General features: G+C 37.2%; 3 protein-coding genes across 6 annotated transcripts in view; 2 read left to right on the forward strand and 1 right to left on the reverse strand.

Annotated features, from left to right (window-relative positions):
* LOC107737150 (protein transport protein Sec16A-like) overlaps positions 1–5,317 on the forward strand; it is a 37,014-nt gene extending 31,697 nt beyond the window's left edge. For 2 of the 3 annotated variants that reach the window (XM_016548584.1, XM_016548585.1), the window contains exons 26-31: positions 1,773–1,913; positions 1,985–2,073; positions 2,877–2,930; positions 3,309–3,368; positions 3,761–3,838; positions 4,305–5,317. In XM_016548584.1, the coding sequence (XP_016404070.1) occupies positions 1,773–1,913; positions 1,985–2,073; positions 2,877–2,930; positions 3,309–3,368; positions 3,761–3,838; positions 4,305–4,370 (488 nt within the window). In that variant the 3' untranslated portion in view covers positions 4,371–5,317. The remainder of the gene's footprint in view (positions 1–1,772; positions 1,914–1,984; positions 2,074–2,876; positions 2,931–3,308; positions 3,369–3,760; positions 3,839–4,304) is intronic. The other variant, XM_016548586.1, reaches the window with a different exon arrangement.
* Positions 5,318–5,955: 638 nt separating this feature from the next.
* On the reverse strand, positions 5,956–8,799 carry LOC107737151 (uncharacterized). The gene is made up of 7 exons (XM_016548587.1): positions 8,524–8,799; positions 8,333–8,444; positions 8,024–8,136; positions 7,829–7,928; positions 6,673–6,776; positions 6,489–6,583; positions 5,956–6,324 (listed from the first exon to the last, which is right to left on the reverse strand). The coding sequence occupies exons 1-7, from the start codon at positions 8,612–8,614 to the stop codon at positions 6,268–6,270; spliced, it is 672 nt and encodes a 223-aa protein (XP_016404073.1). The 5' UTR covers positions 8,615–8,799; the 3' UTR covers positions 5,956–6,267.
* Positions 8,800–9,025: 226 nt separating this feature from the next.
* Positions 9,026–12,541, forward strand: part of LOC107737154 (60S ribosomal protein L28-like) — a 5,627-nt gene continuing 2,111 nt past the window's right edge. The window contains exons 1-4 of one of the 2 annotated variants that reach the window (XM_016548589.1): positions 9,026–9,113; positions 9,749–9,842; positions 10,922–11,045; positions 11,302–11,420. In XM_016548589.1, coding sequence (XP_016404075.1) covers positions 9,759–9,842; positions 10,922–11,045; positions 11,302–11,420 — 327 coding nt within the window. In that variant the 5' untranslated portion in view covers positions 9,026–9,113; positions 9,749–9,758. Of the gene's footprint in view, positions 9,114–9,179; positions 9,205–9,748; positions 9,843–10,921; positions 11,046–11,301; positions 11,421–12,541 lie in introns of those variants that run through there. The other variant, XM_016548590.1, reaches the window with a different exon arrangement.

Consider the following 12,541-nt stretch of genomic DNA (forward strand, 5'->3'; position numbering starts at 1 on the left):
GCAAATGAATTAAGAATTTATAGTGCTATAACTCAGCTTAATTAAACATAATTATACTGTATACACTGTTTAAAAAAATCTGTAAAAAATAAATAAATAGGGCACTATGTACGCTGTATAAATAGGCTGTGAAGGAATTTGCGTATTTTAATTATAACTGTCATGTTTGTGGTTTTTCATCATTATACAGTCTGTTTAAATAAATATTCAGAAACACATGCAGTGCTAGTATTTGTCTTTTTTCTGTTTAACTTTTATTAAACTTTTTCTGCTGCTGACAACCCTAAATAAGGCTAAATTATATTGGAGCGCATCTCCAAAATAATCGCATACACAGATGCACGTTCCTATTACAGTAGTCAGCGCTGAACAACAGGCAAATAAAATATAAACTGAGGTTACAAAAGTGATTGTCAAGATCAGTGAGGGATTTTCTTTATTTTTGTTCTTTGATTAACATTAATGACTGGCGGCAGCTGTCAATGCACGGATCCAATACACCCTTGTTTTCTTACTCCGCTCTTTACGTTCACTTAAGACATAACCGATTTTATTTATGGGATATTTTGATATAATTCTGTGTGTATTTGTCCATTCGAATGTGTAAAGAGAGCTCAGTCCAGTGTTCGCGTATATAAGAGGTGGCTTGTGTGTGTGTGTGTGTGTGTGTGTGCGCGCGCAGCACAGAAAAAAGCGGGCGAGTGCAGAAGCGAGTTCTATTTCGTCTTTCAGTTGAATCTTTTGAAATTACAATAAATGCACATACAGGAATCTAAATTAAATTTTATAACAAGTAATTTGATTCCTGACCTCACGCATCTAATCTGATTTCCAAAATTGGAATGGCTTTTAGATTCCCAACCCTCCTACTACATTGTTTCATTCTTGCATGCAAAAAGACCTGTTTGGTGACTATGGGGCTTTGTAAAATGTTTTTTGCAACTTACTAGGTTTATCATTTGTCTTTTTTTTTCCGATAATGTCAATGATCGTCTGTTACCTGACTGTTGACATCGACATCGCGATACTTACGAGACATCGTCGATTTACGATAATATCGTAGGGCTGGGCGATATAGCTAAAAAATGTTATCAAAATTTTGGCTTGGTTTCGGTTTTAACCTAATCAAGATCTTCTCCGCACTGAGCTACTATATTTCTCTAATATTTTGAATGAATAAAACAGCAGCGGCGCGTCTCGTGGACTAGACTAACAAAACATTAAACTACAACGTCACTTACATCATCACCGCATCTCGCACACCACTGATGACGCTCCCTGATGCACACCTAACATTCAAATGCAAATGTTTATTTTAAATTCGACTAATATTCATTCTTTATTCACAATCTCCTCATCACAGGCAGGCACAGCACTCATTTCAGCATGTTTGTGTTTGTGTGTGCTGTCTGCGTCACTCATAGCACGCACTATATCGAACATTTTTTTCTATCATTATCGATGGAGTACCGTCGATAAATATCGATACCGTTTTATCGCCCAGGCCTATAATATCGTCATATCGCCCAGCCCTATTTGAGCTAAAGCGGTTTAAAGCAAAGACACTATTAATGTGCTCTTGGCTGTTTAGTGAGAATTTTTGTGTGTGTTTCAGGCACTAAGAGCCGTTATGTGGACGTGTTGAATCCCGGTCGTGGAGGATCTAAACCGGCCGCTGTTGTACCGCCTATTTGAGCTAAAGCGGTTTAAAGCAAAGACACTATTAATGTGCTCAATTGGCTGTTTAGTGAGAATTTTTGTGTGTGTTTCAGGCACTAAGAGCCGTTATGTGGACGTGTTGAATTCCGGTCGTGGAGGATCTAAACCGGCCGCTGTTGTACCGCCTCCTGCTGATCTGTTTGCTCCTCTCGCACCCATGGCCATGCCAGCCAACCTCTTTACACCAGCTGCAGGTGTGTATGTGTACATCAGTGTGTTCTGTATATCAGTGTATGTCTGTGAAGTCTAACACTGCTGGTTTCAGCGCCAGATGAGCAGCAGCAGCCGATGGAGGGAAGCGTTCCAGACGCCAGAGGAGAAAACACAGAGCAGACTAGTGCCACAGTGCCACAGGTACACACTATCAATATAACACAAACAGTGTTCAGAATATACTTTTGTCCCACAACTGGAATTGTTTAGCCAATTTTTCTTCTTTTTTTGGGGTCATGGCTACTTAACTCTAACAGTGGAAAGATTTTTGGTACTTCCCTGCTAAATGTCTGATGTTAAATGTTGTTAGAGGACACATGACATTATCTGAGCTTTTCTACAGTTATCATTTTGTATCTCTTTAATTTGGTTTCGCTCTTATCGCTTTGCACATTTTTTTATGTTTTATTTATTTAGTTGTTTATCTCCATTTATATATTTATATTAATTTTATTTACTCACCAGAGACATTTTATTTTTACCAGAGCCATTCCTTTTTTTCTTGCATGTGGCTCTTGACATTTTATATTTTATTTTTATTTTATTTGCTCACCAGAGCAATTTTTTTTCTTGCATTTGGCAACTTGCTTACTTCATTTATTGGTTGGTTGGTATGTTTGTTTATTTTTTCTTTTTTTCTTTCACTGGCCGGGGTCAGTTTATTTTTTGCATTTTGTCTCCTGACATTTTATTTTATTTAGTTTTTACTTGCCAGAGGACGTTCTTTTTTGCATTTGGCCTTAATTTAATTTATTAATTTATTTATTTTAACATTTGGCTCTTTTTTTGTTGTTTTTAATTTCTTAATCAGAGCCAGTTTGTTTTTCTTACTCTAGCATTTGGTTCTTTATTTATTAATTGATTGATTGATTGATTGATTGATTGATTCTAAGCAGACACGCTTTCAATACACATCTGCTATAATGAATGTGTTTTCCATCTAGATGTTTAATCTGAATGCTTTGCCTCCCGGCCCGGAGGGGACGCAGTCTGGAGAGGTCAGATCCTCCTTTAATACCTTATCACTTCTCCTTTAAAGCTGCTTCTTCCTGTCACTCCCCGCTCCTTCACCCATGAATGCAGATTAACACAGTTATAACCACACATATGCTCACATGTACACTTACTACCTCTGAAACACACACACATTGTAACTTGCATCTCTAACTGTATTCTATGATTATGAGCTTTGATTATGATCACACAAAGAGCATGAGTGTGTGGGAGCGTGTTTGAGGACTACACACTACTGAGGCGTGATGTAATCCTATTTTAATGATTGACAAGACATGTGTGATTTAAGATGGCGCTGCATGGGATTAATTCGGGTTTGTGGTGTTTTTGTTTGTTTGTTTCGTTTATTCCTGCTGTTCTAGTTGTCACGTTCTAGCTCAATGAGTTCTCTGTCTCGAGAAGTGAGTCAGCATTTAAATCAGGTACTTTCAGCTGGTTCTTATCTGAAACGCACACCTTTTCCAGACACTGCAGTAATAAAACAACAGTGCTTTCTAACGCTGCATAGTAAAACACATTCACACATGCTGTCTGCACGCTTCTAACATCACACACTTGTAGCCACACCTCCAGCACGACATCTGTATGTGTCACCAGCAGCCCTGACTGAGTAACCGGCCAATTGGAAGGGCTCTTGGATTTCAGAGGCGTGCTGAAGATTGAGGCTCCGCCCCCTTTTGGTGCACGACATATTAACCAATCACGTGCTGCATGCTATTCATGACTTTCAGTGGGCATGGCTGTCTGTATCCATGGAGATGAGTGGTGATGTTGCTCTCCTGTCCAAATAGTAATCGCAAATGTGTTCTCATAGGCTCCTGCTCAGCTGTCAGCGCAAGGAGCTCCGCCTGCAGGAGGCGTGACCTTTTATAACCCCTCCCAGTTTGCACAGGTAAGAATCTCAAGGGACATTTAAGGTGCACCATGTGTCCCACAGTACATTTAAGACAATGTTTTGTTTTTAAAAAATGTTTGTTTTGGATTACAAGTTATGGTTAAATAACTTGTAACTAAATTGCATACATTTCCAGAAAATACTTCTGGACAATTGGATAAAACCAGGTTTAAGTTTTTTTAATTAATTTAAATTTATATGAAATTTTATTTAAAAAAATTAAATGATTAAACTTATTGAATTTTAGGAATAAAACTCTGGTACTAAAACTGTTACTAAAAGTGGAGATTTCTCCAAACTCATTTAGGCCTTTAAAGATATGTACTGTAATTGAAATATACAGATGCAAATAGATAAAATGCAATAAAATAAACATTTAAAGTATAGTCTGAACCAATGCATGAAAAAACTGTGGTTTTGCCTTAGAAACTGACATGTAAATGTCTTTCTCTGTCTTTATCAGTCTGTTCCCACAAGCCGTGCTCGACCTGGTCGTCTGGGACAGAGAGGATACCCCACACTGAAATAAGAGCATCGCTGTTGTTCTAGATCAAACTGTGATTCTAGAGCAGATCGGACTGAAGTTTGGTTCCTGCCTGGACTCCCGGAAGCGCTGGCATGCGGCCCTCAGCCTCCCGAATTACGTCATCGTCATCGTCGCTGTCATGATCATGGTTTTCCCATCCGTGCTGAAGTTGAAGCGAATGGTTTGGACTCGGTCATCCTCTGTTTCACCTTCTAGACTCATCATACCCATTACAGTCTAACTCTACCACGTTTGTACAGACCGGGCGGCGCTTCCTCAACGTGAGCAGTGTGAATATAAGTGCAATATGTTTATTTTTAGCCCTGTGTTGTTTGATTTCCTTTAGTAGTCTGCTCATTTCAGCAGGGTGAGTGTGAGTGTGTTTGTATGCGTGAGTGGGGAGGAAATGTGGGCGTGTCTTGCTGATGGACGCCAGCCAATGCATGAGTTAGAGGGCGGTCTGGCCTGTTTTCATGGGAACAGTGCAGCGTACCAGAATGTTTTAGTTATTTATTAAGCTTCCGGTCGAAACGCCGTCGCCGGACAGGATCCGTACATCACATCCGTACATCCATCGTCACGGCGTGCTAAACAAACCCATCTCTTTTACCGTCTCCTGAATGAATCCTTCATTTTGCCAGTAGCAAAGAATCATACATTTATATGATTTACCAAAATCCTGTGATCATTGTGCGTGTTTTGCTCATAAAATATCATTTATTATTTTCCTGGCTTCATCTCGCTCTCTGATCGGTCGTCTTCGTGTCTCTTAATCACACGCTGTTTTTCCTTTGCTCGTTCCGGGGTTCTTGTTCCCATGGTAACAGCGGGGTTTTGTAATTCCAAAGGTCAGCTCTGTTTGAAGGAAGCTCGGACTTTTCCAATGTGTTTAGAAATTGACTGTACAATTCTTGATAAAGTGATAATAAAGATATTTTTGAGCTCTTTAATACTTGAGGGTTTTTTCATTTTATTTTAATGTTTCATATTATCATTTCATAATAGAGTTATTATGAGGTTAATATTAGGTCTGCATGCATAATTGAAAAGAATCAGTATTTAAAAGTTGTTGATGGATATCAATTATTTATGTATCTACAATACCATTCAAAGTTTTGGGGTTGGTAAGATTTTTTTTCTCATGCGTACCAAGGCTGCATTTATTTAATCAAAAATATAGTAAAAACAGTAATATTGTGAAATATTATTGCAATTTAAAATGTGTTTTCTATTTGAATATATAGTAAAATGTCACTTAATCCTGTGATCAAAGCTGAATGTTCAGCATCATTACTCCAGTCTTCAGTGTCACATGATGACATGAATAGAAAGTAAAAAATGCATTTATTTGAAATAGAAATCTTTTATATCGTTATTAATGCCTGTACTGTCACTTTTGATCAGTTTAATGCATCCTTGCTGAATAAAAGTATTGATTTCTTCTAAAATATCTAAAGAAATAGAGAGCGAAGATACAATTAAAACTTGTTCTTGAAACCATTTCATTTTTTTTTTTTTATATTTCCATGGCTGTAATATTTTTAGAATTTACATAAATCTCGTACAAAACTACAGAGAGAAACTTTGCATTCTTTATTTACAAACATATTTACATTATATGTAAATGTGCACATAAAAATGTGCGGCCGCATCTGGAATGTAAAAGCCATGACCTAGTGGTTAATGCACATGCTCTAGACACATTTAGCTGAGGTGCTCATGCAGGTAAAGCAGGTTCAAATCCAGCATGATGCGATTTCACCTTTTTTCTTCACAATCTTTTCCTCCTCATTTATATCAATAAATGTGTCAAAAATCCTAAAAAGGAAGTCCATGTAAACAATGTCTTGAATGATACAAGTAAAATGCACAGCAATTCAGGCCTGAAAGTTCCTCGCAGTCACGTGGTCTGCAGAGATTCTGACATTTCTGAGTGTGTTGGGCTCAGCGCGCCCTCCTGTGGACAGAGGGAAAACATTTATTTAAAGTGTTGTTCATTGCTCCTCTATAGCTAAAAGTGAGGAATATTAGTTTAAAAAGCTTGCACAAATGCATACTTTGTCAGCAAGTACACAAATTACAATAAAGCCTTGGGAGTGTGTGTATATTTGGTTAAAATACCAGTGCACTTTTTGCTCTCTGAACTGCGACTTCCAGCATGCTCCGTTCGGACAGAATCTGTTTCAGCATTCCAGAATCCATTTCCAGCAGCATCCCTAATGCTCACACATTCAACATATCACACAGTGTGCACATACACATCTCAAGTTAAGAAGTCTGTATTCAGCTGAGCTGAGTAACTCACCGGTGGGGTCTAACTGATGCATAACATTGAAAAGCGTCTCGCCAATGGATTCCACTTCCTCTCCGTCAGAGCCGTCACTCACGTCTGTCCCCTCGGCACTCTGCCTGAGCCGCAGACAAACACAGCAGTTCTTTCTTGCATGTTTGGAACTTTCCAAATACACTGCATCAGATTTGCTGAATGAAATCCAACACTTGTTTCTTACTCATTTTGAAATGCTGATTCCAAAAATAGTGTCTGTTTTGCTCGAGCACGTCACACTTTCTCATAAAATATGATGCATTTCATAGCAAGAAGTCTTGTATAATCTTTTAATCAGCAGAAAAACTGACACAAAGACATGATTCTGAATCTGAGCCGGTTTACAACTGTTTGTTCAATTCTCATTATTTTCACATGTATGAATAATTCTGAAGACATTATTTTATGCCTAATCTAGCAAATATTGCTTAATCGCAATCACAAAGTTTAATCGCAACATATAATCATTGCAGTGTTCACTGTCTGTTTGATTACGTGTCATTTGTAACTAACGGCATGATTTTTACTGTTCATTTCTGTCATAGTCACCACTAATAACCTACTCCTAAATATAACTAAGAAACTTAACATTTTCTGTAAAGCTGCTTTGCAACTATTTGTATCATGAAAAGCTACACAAATAAACTTGAATTTAATTGAATTAATCCTGATTTCCACTTTTTCCACTCCTTTGCAGATTGTAAATTGAATTATACATTTTGAGTACTTCATTTAGTCAAACTTTTGACTTTTGAAGGCTTTGGTTATTTATATATATATATATATATATATATATAAAAACTTGTTTTGAATGTGATTAATCGCGATTAATCGTTTGACAGCACTAATATATATATATATAAAATTTAAAAAACTGAGTATAAATTGTCAAACACTAATAAACAGGGTTGTGTAATGTTCCGAATTGAAAATCATTTAAATTAATCAGTCCAAATGATTAGGTATTTTTTGTGACTGAACTTCTGAGAGGCTGTGTTGGATTTTTTTAGGAATTTTAGGAATTTCTCTTTCTGTTGCTCCAATTCAACACACTGTGATTCGTTTGAATCCCAACTCATGATCTGAATTCTGAAACTCGCTCGATGCTGCTAATAAAAAATCCAAAGGCACCTACTCCTGCAAGGTTTTCAAGGCGATTTTGACTTGTTCCTCGAGGAGCGAATGATCCGACAGCAGCTGAAGCACCGCCTCCTTCTTCTGCTCCAATAACATGCCTGAATATTTGTCATGGCGACGTTACAATTCCAACAGACTTTTTTTTACTTGGTGTCGTTTTGTTTTGTTTTTGGCAGCATGTCAGTAAATGCACCTGTTATTTTCTGTGTGTGTCCAGTGTTGTAGAGGTCAGTGAGGTCATGCAGCTGTTCACCCAGAGAGTCGGAGGACACAGACGCCGCATCATCAGTGTGAGACACGGGTTCACTAGGAATAGAATACGACAGAAGTTATATTATGTACTGCCTAAAATGTGAAAAAGGTTAATTATCTAGAAACATTATGTAATTTAAAGTATCCTACACTGTTGTCATGTGATGTCACTACATTACATGCTGAAATCTGCGAACTGTGTCCATTATTTTGCACTTTTAAGTTCAATTTTGTAAATACTCTGTGATACCTGTTGTCAGGTGATGTGAGAGCGGTCAGTGCTCTTTCCAGTGCTTTATTCAGCAGACCTTCATCATACAACATCTGAGACACAACACAAGCAGGCAACTCCAACAGCATACCTGCAAACATCACACAGCTACAGCTCAACTAGAATCATCACAATATTATAGATAGATAGATAGATAGATTCGGTGTCACCTGTGAGTTTAGGTGTCATCTCAGTGTATTTAGGATATATCAGATCAAACAGTTTCTCTCCCAGAGTCTCCAGATCTTCATCATCCTCCATCACTGCAGCATTGGGTGATGAAGATTATCTGATTATTTAATCATATGAATAATAATATCATCTGTCTGTACTCCGCTGTCGTTTATATGATCTATCTGTCCTCAATGAGGCTGAATAGGAATCATAATAATGTATTTACAGCAGACATCTCACAGCTGGGTTGCTGTGGTTAGAGAACGCATGAAAATGACGTAGAGCACACAGAGCGCGTGACGTACTCCGACTGCACCACTGACGTCGGCTGCGCTGTTCGTCTCCCTCCGCGCTGTGCCTAAAACATATAGTCCTGTTTAAAATATATATTTAAAGAAAGATTTGTAAATACATTTCCCAAAAAACTATTTGAGAAGACATCTTAAACATATTTTCGTAATTTTATACAGTCTAAATTAGAAGGTAAATGACTAAGTGACTAATCTTCACAGAGGCGTAAGAAAGTACGAAAGCGCCAGCGGAACCGGAACTCGTTCCTTTCCCTCGCTCTTCCTCTGCTGAAAAGGTAACGTGCTCGTCTAGTGTTGCTTTTTAACTTTCGAGTAAACGCTTCATAACGCACAGTTCAGCATTAAACGGGTATCTATCTGCGTCGAATATGTTATAAGCTGCTTATGAGCTGTAGCATTTAGTGAAGTGGCAATAAAAAGTAGGAAATTTCATTATAAACGCTGCCGGTGTTGCTTAGCGAGGCCTTCAGTGAGTGAGTGAGTGAGTGAGAGCGAGACGAGCGCCACACGGCTAGTTGGGATGAAAATCAGTCTAGAATGAGAAATAAAGTTTGGATTTTCTCACAATCTAAGCTTTACTTATGTTAATAAGTAGGTTTATGTGCCACTTTACAGCTCTGGTTTTATACGAGGGTATCTGAGTTGGTGGTTTGACACGATTACGGGCACAAATTCTATTCGTCTGTATATGTTACCTAACGTTATCTAATGAGATTCAGGGGAACGTAAATAAACAGAAATACGACAGAGAACAAATACAAGCGGAGGAATATAGAAAAAAAGTTTATTATAAATTGTTCTGTAATGTATTAAAGTTCAGCTTATGGATATGCATGTGATGTAAACTGTCTGTTATTGAATATGGTCTGTCTGTATATATGATATGTGTTGCTTTGTTTCATGCATTCAGGACCGTTATCATGGCATCGCCTCACCTGCAGTGGATGGTCATCAGGAACACCTCCAGTTTCCTTATCAAGAGGAACAAGCAGACCTACAGCACCGTAAGTCACCGCCGTTGGGCTACACTGAAGACTCTGCTGAGGACAGGGCTTTACTGGGTTGTGTTTAATTATAATTATCAATAAGCTGGTGTTATGTATTTCCTGGTGGTGCATGCAGAAATACAGGTTCAAGAGAATGAATGCAGGCTTCGATTAAGCTAGGTTCAGAATTTGAGAGAATTCTTTTCCAGTCATACGTGGTTGTAATCTAGTGCTGTCAAGCGATTAATCGCATCAATTTGAGAGCTTTTCCAGTCATACGTGGTTGTAATCTAGTGCTGTCAAGCGATTAATCGCATCCAAAATAAAAGTTTTTGTTTTTATAATATATGTGTGTGTACTGTGTATACTTATTATGTATATATAAATGCACACATACAGTATATATTTAGAAAATATTTACATGTTTACATGCATAAATTTATATTCATATAATATTATATATAAATGTATTTAATATATAAACAACATATTTTTCTTAAATATATACTGTATGTGTGTGTATTTATATATACATAATAAATATATACAGTACATATATATTATGTAAACAGACTTTTACTTTGGATGCGATTAATCATTTGAGAGCACTATTGTAATCTAGCTTCAGGGTTTATCTCGCAAATGTTTTAAGTTGCTGTTCATGAGCTGCTGTGTTCCTGGAGTGGATGAACAGGAAAACTGACACTTTTGAATATGCATATTGTATGATTTACTAGCCTGAAACATGCCTTTGTTTCCAGTTTCTAATGGATGTCTTGACCTGTCTATTGTATCTACAAATCTGTGTAATTTTACGAACTTATGTCAAGGGACGTGAATTTTCACTGAAATAACCTTGAAATAACCTGTAAAAATACAGTCTCATGTTGTTATCCAAACTGTGCACAATTATCCATTTAATTGCAGTGTGCTTTTAACTGTTTGTTACCCTGTCAGAACAAATTTCCGATCCACTGAAGCATTGCTTGTAGTTGTTCCTCTGTATTGCTCATTTGACTGAAAATTTTGCACTTTTTTTGTTTTGCTGCATATAAAATAATCACTGCTTTCTGATCTCAAATCTTCCTCTCTTTCAGGAACCAAATAACCTGAAGGCCAGGAATGCTTTCCGCTTCAATGGTCTCATTCACCGCAAGACCGTTGGCATCGAGCCGGCCGCTGATGGCAAAGGTGTGGTCGTCATCCTGAAGAAACGTGCAGGTGAGTGCGCACTTACAGGTTCAGGGATTCAAACTTTTTCACACTTATCGAAGCTCAATGAATTTCAGGTTGCATTAGGATACTGTAAGATTGCATATTTATTTTGGAATCAAATGCTGTAGGTCTCAAGCCAGAGGATGACCCGCAATGTGATTTATTTCTGAAATCAGCCATTAATCTAGATGTCTCTGCTCTGAATCTGCTTTTAAACGTCTGCAGGCGTTCTTTAGAAGTTAAAAGCATGCATGTGTTTCAGGTCAGTGTAAACCTGCCACCTCATACGAGAAGATCACCATCAACAAGAACTCTCGCACCACCCTCGCCAGCGTGAGGAACATCATCCGCAAAAACAAATACAGGAGGGACCTGCGCATGGTGAGTTCACACAGCCCAGAACCCTCTTTTGAAACATACATTTTCTGGTTTATTTTAGTTATTTGTAGTAGAACCCATTTTGCTTGTAGGAAATACTTTTAAACTTCAAGTTTTTTGTTTATATGTGGGTGATTCTATAATTGGAGATACATTTGGCATTGCAGAAAGTTAAGAAAAAAAACTTTTCACTTACAGATGTTTTTTTTTTCAGTATCATATTGAAAACATAATTAATTTTAATAATTCAGTGCTTGCCAAACACAAGTTACTTCCTTTTTTTACTTTTAATGAAAAAACAGATGTCTTTATGGTATTGTTTGTCAACTTTGTTGTGGACAAATTAGCCAATGTGTAGAAATAACAATAAATCATAACAGGAAAAATCCTTCTTGTTTCATTAGACAAACAGTCCTTACATTCCATCACTTGAAACTGAGATAATATTCACCTATGCATACCTTAAAAATAAAAATAAATACCTATGTCTTCACAGAACCGTCCACTTGGAGCAAATATTTTTCATCTGAAAATGTATTATATACAATATCCAGCTAAAAAAAATTAATGTTGTTGAAAAATTATAAGGGTGCAAAAATAAATCAATGTTTATTAGATTTTAAACAACAATTTTATTGTTTTTTTGTGAAAATAGTTCATAAACAGAGTTGACCCTTTAAGTAACAATTGTAAATTAACAGAATTGTCCGATGGACTGTCAATTCTGTTACCGCATTGTTATTCTACCTTGGTAACAGAGTTTGACAGTAACAGATTTGACCATTTTCTTTATTTTTTGCCAAAAACTCCACTTGCTAGCATAAATGCTAAGAGCACATGGCACTAATGAAATCATGATTAAAAGACTTTTAAATCACACAAAGTGTGATCAATGAAAAAATCTGTTTTCCTTTTGATAGCGGTAACAGATTTGACACTTTATAAAATAACTCTTGGTGTAAGAACTTTTTAGATTAAAATATTTTTTTAGAGCGAGCACAGACTTTTCAGTGCTTCAGATTAGGCTTGCTGCGATAGACTGTGTTTTCGGTTATACCGGTGTTAAGCCGCAACACCGGTTACGTCATTTGCCCACCGCCCCCCACCGTCGTTTAGATTTTTTT

Source organism: Sinocyclocheilus rhinocerous, unplaced genomic scaffold, assembly GCF_001515625.1.
Source record: "Sinocyclocheilus rhinocerous isolate Xijiao unplaced genomic scaffold, SAMN03320098_v1.1 scaffold284, whole genome shotgun sequence".
Lineage (NCBI taxonomy): Eukaryota > Metazoa > Chordata > Actinopteri > Cypriniformes > Cyprinidae > Sinocyclocheilus > Sinocyclocheilus rhinocerous.

Bases quoted from the DNA above. Each gene is read 5' to 3' on its own strand.
- LOC107737151 (XM_016548587.1), bottom strand. From the start codon at position 8,614: ATGGAGGATGATGAAGATCTGGAGACTCTGGGAGAGAAACTGTTTGAT. The intron at 8,137-8,332 runs GTATCACAGAGT...TTCTATTCCTAG, and splicing joins CTCACATCACCTGACAACAG to TGAACCCGTGTCTCACACTG. The intron at 6,777-7,828 runs GTAGGTGCCTTT...TCTGCGGCTCAG, and splicing joins GCCTTGAAAACCTTGCAGGA to GCAGAGTGCCGAGGGGACAG.